Below are 10,378 nucleotides of genomic sequence, written 5' to 3'. Positions count from 1 at the left end.
CCAAAAAAAGTCTATTTCCGAGAGGTAGGGAATGGCAGCATGGTGGAAAGATCAACAGACAGGAGAGTGCGAGAGGCCAAGGTCCCAGAAAAGAGCGAGAGCCGTGGGTACAGCGTGAAGCCCCAAACCATGAGCTCGGGACAGATACAGACACAGAGCGAGGAGAAGGTGGCTGCTAAATTCTAACTCCACCAGTGACAGTGGAGGTTTGTTAAGGACCAAGCCCGTGGAAACTGTGTAACTGAGTTATTATTCTAGGAAACCGACCTGAGCTTTCCTTTCTTCATCCAGGAAGCCCAGGGAGTTTCATTACGAGTGGGAACAGAAAACATTTTCAGCACTGACCACAAGGTGGCGCCAGACGCCCGTGGATGTAATGGGTCTTCGCCTCCTGGTGAGCTCCGAAGCTGGCCATGGGATCAAGTCCTCTAGATTGAAAGGAAACCAAGAGGTCTGCAGGCCCGGAAAATTACTCTAGCCTAAGGATAATATACGGCACAAGGAAAATAATAAAAAACATCTTTACTAAAGAGACGGGGAGGGTTGGCCCAGAGACTAGACCGGCAGAGTCTACAATTCTTCTGTGAAGGGAACTTAAAAGACTTTTCCACCGAACCCCTTGACAGGACAGGGAGAGCCAAGTGGGGAAAGACTGGACGTTAAGGGGCGGAGAGGAGCCTTTAGAGGAGAAAAAATGCCTTCTGACTGATGGATTTACATTTACTGGTATTCCTCATTGACACAATAAACGAGTCGATAAGCCCAACACGATTGAATAACAAGTAGAAATGCATTCTATTAGATTCATCTTCTCTGAGAATGCATTATGGTAGCTTCACTCTTCTTGGGTGTCATGGACTGATGACTTTTCAAATATATGGTATCAATTGTGCCAGCCAATATTCTCCTTCTGGTGCTTATATTGTCCCAACTTTGGCCAGGAGGAGCCCTGTATAGATTGTTCCTTGTGTAATTTTGAATGACCCTTATTTAATGCTTTGGTTTCTGTCTCAAAAAGGTATAGGTGTTTTAAGATTACCTTGTACCTTTCAACTCCAAACTGACACGGCATCCATTACTGCTCCAAGAAACTTTGGCTCCTTTGGGAGAAAACTAACACTAGAAACCAAAATCTTAGCATTAAGATGCATTGTGGAGGTGACGTTTCTCCTGGGCCATTTCAGTGGAAAAAAGTCAAAATATTTTTAATGTCATGTTTCATAAAGACATGACTTCATATTAATATGTTTGATTCAGTTCCAACAGTGCCCTGTTCTTAGTCAAATTTGGGATCCTACAATTAGCCTTCCTTGTCACTAATCCTAAAATCTAGATTCTTATCAAAATATACAAAATATATATTATTTACTTGCTTTATCTGATAATAGTTGCAAAAAATACACTATCAATACAAAGGTATAAATACTCAATAAAGTTTTTGTTTTAGACTACATACACCTACGGATTTGTTGCCAAATTACTTTGTTCTAGAATCTCTCATAATATCTCACACCATGTGGCTATGCAGGGACTTATCTGACAGGTAGTTCTGGGTCCATTGTTTCCATCCACTTTCATTTTGAAGAGGCTGCAACCTGCCCCCAGCCCCCGTTTTCTGCTCTACTTTTTCATTTTACCGTGACTTACAAACTCCCATTATACTAAATAATTCACTGAATAATAATACTTTGTTATTGTGTTATTATTTCTCCCTTACCCCATTGGAGTGTAAGCCTCATGGAGCAGGGATTTTATTCACTGGACCCTGGCAGTTGCACCCTAAAGGCAGGACTAAGAAAGCTGGGCTTGATTCTGGGAGCTCAGGGGACTCTACTGGTTTGGGCTGCAAGAGACGGTCTTCAGTGAAACAGCAGAAGCCACTCTAGGCTGCTCCCAAATACTTATCCCCCCACAACACACACACACAAGTACTTCCCCCAATTCCCACAGGACTCAATGAGAAGCTGTGAAAACAAAGCAAGCCAGTAGTGCTGAGCCTGAGCCCCTGGACTCAGTGACTGGGCATCTGGAGGGTTGGAGCTTCTAGAAAAAGAATGTGGCAGGAAGCTGTGCCTTATGATGAGAGTGACCTGGCTCCTGGTTTGCCCAGAGAAGTCCCGATTTACAGCTGTGGTCCTGCCGTAATTACTAATCACATTCCTTTTCACTCATGTAAGTGTCCAGATGTAGGGATAAATGCATTGGAGGGGCAGGGAGGAGGCCTGGGGACTTGGGATAGAAGTGCTCCAGGGGAGAGGGAACAGCCAGCTGTAGAGGAGGCAGCCCCTCCACCAATGGGGGCTGGCAGGTCTGGTGCATGGCTGGGGCTCCATAAATGCACATTCAGGGCAAGGGGAGACAACAGAAGAATCAAGAGAAATTTCTGTGTACCTATAGATGCCAAAAAATGGATGGGCACTGGGAATAGTTGTGAGAGACTCAAGCAGATGGAGGTCAGGGTCCTTTCTCAGTTCTGCGCCTGGGCTGCGACAGAAGGATAGTGCCCCCCACCACCCCACCATAAGGGGGCAGGAAGAGAGAGGAGGGAGGGTGATGACTGGAATAGTAATATGGTCTTTGTTTTTGCAAACCGAAAGTGTGTTTCTAGTTTAGGTCAAATATAAAATTAGCACACACCCTCTAACGAACAACACAGAGAAGCATACAAAATAACACAAAGGAAAAGAAGGAACGGGTCTTGAGCGATCTCATGCTCCTGGAGAGACCCCTCCAGGTGGTGAAGGGCTGTGGGCCTCTGGGGAAACACCCAGTTGATGCAGTTAGACTGTCCCACCACTGGGCTGGCTGGAAAGGGCCCAGGAAGTGCGGGTGAAGATAAACCAACTCGGAGGCTCCAGAGCTTCGAGGGGGTTAGAAAGCAAGGCGCAGGCCCTGCCTATCAACCCCTTCACCCCTCAAGAAGTTTCCTCCCATCATTCCTTCTCTGTGGTTGGCTCTTTTCTTCACCTGGTGGGGCAAAGGGGTGGGTAGAAGCTTCCAGAGGTAGGTCCTAAATGAGCAGACTAAGAGGGGCTGGGGATACCCTGAGTAAGCTGTCAAGGAAAAGAGGGTTCCCCAGGGATTTCCTGTGGGGTGGGGCCTCCAGGAAAGGCTTAGGAGCACCTAACCAGGCGAAGCTTATGCCAGCTGCCTCAGTTGGGGTTCTCATGCAGCCAGAGGCTGCCCCCAACCAGGCAGCCCTGGGCTCTGGACTTCTGGGGCTGCTCCTCCCCTGCTCCCATCCCCACCCCCACCCCCACCCCCAGTCCTCTTGACCAAAGGTATCCTTTGGAGCCTCTCTGGACTTGAGGTTGAAAATGTAACTAGAACTTTAAAGACCACTTTTGGCCAGGGAGGCCCTTTTTATTTGCTAAATTCTGTACTTTACCAACAGAAAAAAGGAGCACAACAAACATGCACATGTTACTGACTTCTTCATTCTCGTCGCATTGCACACATACATTTCACCTGCTGTCTGCAGTGTGCACACACTGTCAACACTTTACAGTAGTTCATGGATCCTCCGTGTTCATGCACATCCCATTTTCAGTGCGGCTGTGACCTTCCTCCAGGTCACCTACTGTAGAGCTCGCTAAGCTATTCCCCTCTGCACCGGCATTGGGCTTGAAGTGAACTCAACACCATTGCTCCCATGATTCCTTTTCTCTCAAGGATTATTCTGGGAAAGTGGGCTCTCCAAGCCACCCAGTGTGTAGAGTCCTTGATCATTCTTATCATACATTTATGTCCTGCTCTCCAGAAACACTCAATCAGTCAGACTGTAGAGTGTCACCAGTTTCCCTCTAGCCTTGCAAGTGCTGGGTGTATTTATGTGTACGTGTGTGTATAGAGAGAGAGACTCTGTGTGTGTGTGTTTAGCAGGTGTGTAGGTAATTCCCCCATTACAGATGAGAAAACTTAGGACCGAAGGGATGAAGTCACTTTTCCCAGGGTTGCTCAGCCAGCAAATGGCAGCCCCCAGTCTAGAGGTCACATCTCCTAAGCCTTAGTCAGTGTTCTGTTAGACAAACCACCCTGCCTCTGATGGTTGCTTCTAGACTTGTAGACAACAGGCTCTTCCTACTTCTCTCATCCCTTGTCCGTGGCGGAAAACAGAAACACAACTTGTCCCCTCATGGTTTCCATGTCATGCAGACCAGGTTCTCGGCTTCACCTGGGCCCTTCTGCAAACCTATGAGATCCAGGCCCTGAGGAGTTCCTCAGGAGACATCACAGCCGTGGCACAGGCATCCACCTCCTCCCTTCTGCAGCTGATTAACTTCTGGGGTGAATTGGTTATTTTCTGAAAAATAATTTTCATTAATATTCATTAGAGGATAGCAGTAGTAGTAATACTAAAGAATATTATTAAATTTTTAGCTATTTGATTAATTAATTTCCAAGCAGCAAAAACAAAAACCAAAAAACAATTTCAAGCCCTAGATCAGGGGCTTCCAACATTTGCTAAGAATATCTCCCAGTTCACTACCCTACAGTTCCCTTGAAGCCCTGCTTGGTCAGAGTTCCTCATTCTAAGACCCTGCCCCACAAAAACCCAGAATGTAATTCTGGTTCTTAAAAAAAAAATTAAAGGCAGGTGCGATGGCTCACACCTGTCTTGGGAGGCTGAAACAGGCAGATCGCTTGAGCCCAGGACTTAGAGACCAGCCTGGGCAACATAGCAAGGCTCCCTCTCCACAAAAAATAAACTAGCCAGGCATGGTGGCACATGTCTGTGGTCCCAGCTACTCGTGAGGCTGAGGCAGGAGGATCAATTGAGCCTGGGAGGTCAAGGCTGCAGTTAAGCTCTGATCACACCACTGCACTCCAGCCTAGGTAACAGAGCAAGACCCTGTCTCAACAACAACAACAACAAAACCCTAACCTTCTTCCACCAGAGAGCTCTAAGAATTATGACCTGGTCTGAGATGCTTTATGAACAGCACCTAGCATGGTGCCCAATACAGAGAGGATGTTCCATAAATGGGAGTCCCTTCCTTGCTCATATTTCAGGTTCCCACCATCTTCTTTCAGTGGCCCCAGTACACAATCATTACTAGTTATAAACATGCAGACATCAACTTTTCAGGTGGACTCTCCCACCTATTACTCGCCTGCTCACCTCTGCCAAAATCTCTAGGTTCTTCTACAGTTATCTCTCTCGGCCCTTCTCCTCATCACTCCCAAGGGTACAATCTGGGCACAAATAGGCACAATGGTTTCCTCCACCTCAGTTCCTCAGGAGACATCAGCTTCATTGAGCCAGTCTCCCTTCATCCTTGTTTGCAAAGAGGCAGCCACAGAGGCTCACTCTTGGTGTCCATGGGCAAATGCCAACAGGAAGAGGCAACACACAGCAGCATTCACTAAGCGGGGGTGTTAGTGTGAAGCCCATTGGCTCGCTGCTGCCGGTGCAGTCAGATTCTCAGGACACTAACTCCCTACATCTGCAGTGGTCATACATGATCATTTTTTAAATTCCAGAACAGTGCTGTCCAATAGAAATATAATGTGAATCACATATGCAATTTTTAAAATCTGGTAGCACATTTTAAAAGTAAAAAGAAACAGGTGGAACTAATTTTAATAATATATTTTATTTAACAAATATATCCAAAATATTATCATTTTTACACGTCACTTAAAAAATGACTGAAATATTTTATATTCTTGTTTTATTCTGCCTTTAAAATCCATTCCATATTTTATATTTAAAATACATCTCAATTTGGACGAGCCACATTTCTACTGTCTAACAGATATGACTAGTGGCTACTGTATTAGACAGTGCAGTTCTAGCACATTAAAGTAAAACAAACATCATAATCTCAGAATTTTGGAAGGTGCAAAACTGTGGTCCCACAGTTTAGAACTAATTTTCAAGCAAAGCTCAGCATATTTTATAAAATTGGAATCAGTTTTCAACATTTAAAAATCAAGAGATTTCTCATAAAAATCTAGATTTCTGGGCTTCTCATTTAAAACTTGGAGATCTGGCAGCACTGGCTCACACTTACTCTTGGTAGCAACCTGCTGTCGCCGAGAAGATGAAACATATTTGCCATGATCCCCATCCCCCTCCCTCTTGAGTTACATTCATTGCACTGCAAGTTCTTTCCTTTTTCTTTTTTTTCTTCTTTCCAGAGCCTGTGTGGACTCAGAGGCATCTGAGTTCACAAACTCCACTTTCTATGAAGCATGCAAGGTCATACTTGGACGGTTCATTGAAGAATTACTAATTTGGGACCATCTTTATGCTTGCTACCTACATTACAGCAGAATGTGACAGCAAGAAGAGAAAGAATAAAGTGAGTCACAGAAAGGAAACTGAGACCCTTCAGCACCAAAGCACCCATTCCCATGAAGCAATTACAGGTGCAAGACAAAGAAAATAAATTATATTTTTAAACAGAGACTATATACTGGGCAGAATTAATATAATTTTCCTTCCATATATAGTTTTGCTTTAGATTTTTACTTGGTGGGATCGCATTCCAAGATGGCTGAATAGAAACACTCCGGTCTGCAGCCCCCAGCGTGAGCCATGCAGAAGATGGGTGATTTCTGCATTTCCAACTGAGGTACCTGGTTCATCTCATTGGGACTGGTTGGACAGTCGGTGCAGCCCACAGAGGGCGAGCTGAAGCAGGGCAGGGCATCGCCTTACCCGGGAAGCACAAGGGGCCAGGGGATTTCCCTTTCCTAGCCAAGGGAAGCCGTGACAGACTACCTGGAAAAATGGGGCACTCCCACCCAAATACTGTACTTTTCCCAAGGTCTTAGCAACTGGCAGACAAGGTGATTCTCTTTCGTGCCTGGCTCGGCAGGTCTCATGCCCGTGGAGCCTTGCTCACTGCTAGCGCAGCAGTCTGAGATCAATCTGCGAGGTGGCAGCCTGGCTTGGGGAGGGGCATCTGCCATTGCTGAGGCTTGAGTAGGTAAACAAAGCAGCCAGGAAGCTCGAACTTGGCGGAGCCCACCACAGCCCAACAATGCCTACTGCCTCTAGACTCCACCTCTATGGACAGGGCATAGCTGAACAAAAGGTAGCAGACAACTTCTGCAGACTTAAACATCCCTGTCTGACAGCTCTGAAGAGAGCAGTGGTTCTCCCAGCACAGCATTTGACCTCCGAGAATGGACAGACTGCCTCTTCAAGTGGGTCCCTGACCCCCGTGTAGCCTAACTGGGAGACACCTCCCAGTAGGGGCCGACAGACACCTCATACAGGCAGGTGCCCCTCTGCAACAAAGCTTCCAGAGGAAGGATCAGGCAGCAATATTTGCTGTTCTGCAATATTTGCTGTTCTACAGCCCCCACTGGTGATACCCAGGCAAACGGTCTGGAGTGGACCTCCAGCAAACTCCAATAGACCTGCAGCTGAGGGACCTGACTGTTAGAAGGAAAACTAACAAACAGAAAGGAAGAGCATCAACATCAACAAAAAGGTCATCTACACCAAAACCCCATCTCTAGGTCACCAACATCAAGACGAAAGGTACATATAACCACAAAGATGGGGAGAAACCAGAGCAGAAAAGCTGAAAATTCTAAAAATCAGAACACCTCTTCTCCTCCAAAGGATCACAGCTCCTTGCCAGCAATGGAATAAAGCTGGATGGAGAATGACTTTGGCGAGTTGACAGAAGTAGGCTTCAGAAGGTCGGTAATAACAAAATTCTCCAAGCTAAAGGAGGATGTTGGAACCCATCACAAGGAAGCTAAAAACCTTGAAAAAAGATTAGACAAATGGCTAACTAGAATAAACAGTGTAGAGAAGACCTTAAATGACCTGATGGAGCTGAAAACCATGGCACGAGAACTTCATGACGCATGCACAAGCTTCAGTAGATGATTTGATCAAGTGGAAGAAAGGATATCAGTCATTGAAGATCAAATTAATGAAATAAAGTGAGAAAACAAGGTTAGAGAAAAAAGAGTTTAAAAAAAAAAGTGAACAAAGCCTCCAAGAAATATGGGACTATGTGAAAAGACCAAATATATGTCTGATTGGTGTGCCTGAAAGTGATGGGGAGAATGGAACCAAGTTGGAAAACACTCTGCAGGATATTATCCAGGAGAACTTCCCCAACCTAGCAAGGCAGGCCAACATTCAAATTCAGGAAATACAGAGAACACCACAAAGATACTCCTCAAGAAGAGCAACCCTAAGACACATAATTGTCAGATTCACCAAGGTTGAAATGAAGGAAAAAGTGTTAAGGGCAGCCAGAAAGAAAGGTCAAGTTACCCACAAAGGGAAACCCATCAGACTAACAGCAGATCTCTTGGCAGAAACTCTACAAGCCAGAAGAGAGTGGTGGCCAATATTCAACATTCTTAAAGAAAAGAATTTTCAACCCAGAATTTCATATCCAGCCAAACTAAGCTTCATAAGTGAAAGAGAAATAAAATTCTTTACAGCCAAGCAAATGCTGAGAGATTTTGTCACCACCAGGCCTGCCTTAACAACAGCTCCTGAAGGAAGCACTAAACATGGAGATGAACAACCAGTACCAGCCACTGCAAAAACATGCCAAATAGCAAAGACCATCGACGCTAGGAAGAAACTGCATCAACTAATGGGCAAAATAACTAGCTAACATCATAATGACAGGATCAAATTCACACATAACAATATTAACCTTAAATGTAAAAGGGCTAAATGCCCCAATTAAAAGACACAGACTGGCAAATTGGATAGAGTCAAGACCCATCAGTGTGCTGTATTCAGGAGACCCATCTGACATGCAAAGATGCACATAGGCTCAAAATAAAGGGATGGAGGAAGATCTACCAAGCAAATGGAAAGCGATAAAAAAGCAGGGGTTGCAATCCTAGTCTCTGATAAAACAGACGTTAAACCAACAAAGATCAAGAGAGACAAAGAAGGCCATTACATAATAGTAAAAGGATCAATCCAACAAGAAGAGTTAGCTATCCTAAATATGTATGCACCCAATACAGGAGCACCCAGATTCATAAAGCAAGTCCTTAGAGAACTACAAAGAGACTTAGACTCCCACACAATAATAATGGGAGACTTTAACAGCCCACTGTCAATATGAGACAGATCAACGAGACAGAAGGTTAACAAGGATATCCAGGACCTGAACTCAGCTCTGCAACAAGCAGACCTAATAGACATCTACAGAACTCTCCACCCCAAATCAATAGAATACACATTCTTCTCAGCACCATATCGCACTTATTCTAAAATTGACCACATAAATGGAAGTAAAGCACTCCTCAGCAAGTAAAAGAAAAGAAATCACAACAAACTGTCTGTCAGACCACAATGCAATCAAATTAGAACTCAAGATTAAGAAACTCACTCAAAACCACACAACTACATGGAAACTGAACAACTTGCTCCTGAATGACTACTGGGTAAATAACGAAATGAAGGCAGAAATAAAAATGTTATTTGAAACCAATGACAACAAAGACACAACGTAGCAGAATCTCTGGGACACATTTAAAGCAGTGTGCAGAGGGAAATTTATAGCACTAAATGCTCACAAGAGAAAGCAGGAAAGATCTAAAATTGACACCCTAACATCACAATTAAAAGAACTAGAGAAGCAAGAGCAAACACTTTCAAAAGCTAGAAGAAGGCAAGAAATAACTAAGTTGAGAGCAGAACTGAGAGAGACACACAAAAAACCCGTCAAAAAATAAATGAATCCAGAAGCTGGTTTTTTGAAAAGATCAACAAAACTGATAGACTGCTAGCAAGACTAACAAAGAAGAAAAGAGAGAAGAATCAAATAGATGCAACAAAAAATGATAAAGGGGATATCACCACCGATCCCACAGAAATACAAACTACCATCAGAGAATACTATAAACACCTCTACGCAAATAAACTAGAAAATCTAGAAGAAATGGATAAATTCCTGGACACATACACCCTCCCAAGACTAAACCAGGAAGAAGTTGAATCTCTGAATAGATCAATAACAGGCTCTGAAATTGAGGCAATAATTAATAGCCTAACAACCAAAAAAAGTGCAGGACCAGACGAATTCACAGCCGAATTCTACCAGAGGTACAAAGAGGAGCTGGTACTATTCCTTCTGAAACTATTCCAACCAATAGAAAAGGAGGGAATTCCTCCCTAACTCATTTTATGAGGCCAGCATCATCCTGATATCAAAGCCTGGCAGAGACACACACACAAAAAAGAGAATTTTAGACCAATATCCCTGAGGAACATCAATGCAAAAATTCTCAATAAAATACTGGCAAACCAAATCCAGCAGCACATCAAAAAGCTTATCCACCACGATCAACTCAGCTTCATCCCTGGGATGCAAGGCTGATTCAACATACACAAATCAATAAACATAATCCATCACATAAACAGAACCAAAGA

The 10,378-nt window shown here is 44.2% G+C and overlaps 1 protein-coding gene across 4 annotated transcripts in view; it reads right to left on the bottom strand.

Annotated features, from left to right (window-relative positions):
- Nucleotides 1–3,330: 3,330 nt before the first annotated feature.
- IL20RB (interleukin 20 receptor subunit beta) overlaps nucleotides 3,331–10,378 on the bottom strand; it is a 46,827-nt gene continuing 39,779 nt past the window's right edge. For all 4 annotated transcript variants that reach the window (XM_009446533.4, XM_001154958.6, XM_016942005.3 and 1 more), the window contains exon 7: nucleotides 3,331–4,303. In XM_009446533.4, the coding sequence (XP_009444808.1) occupies nucleotides 4,193–4,303 (111 nt within the window). In that variant the 3' untranslated portion in view covers nucleotides 3,331–4,192. The remainder of the gene's footprint in view (nucleotides 4,304–10,378) is intronic.

The sequence above is a fragment of the Pan troglodytes genome, chromosome 2 (assembly GCF_028858775.2).
Source record: "Pan troglodytes isolate AG18354 chromosome 2, NHGRI_mPanTro3-v2.0_pri, whole genome shotgun sequence".
Lineage (NCBI taxonomy): Eukaryota > Metazoa > Chordata > Mammalia > Primates > Hominidae > Pan > Pan troglodytes.
This window is presented reverse-complemented; position numbering and strand designations above follow the sequence as displayed.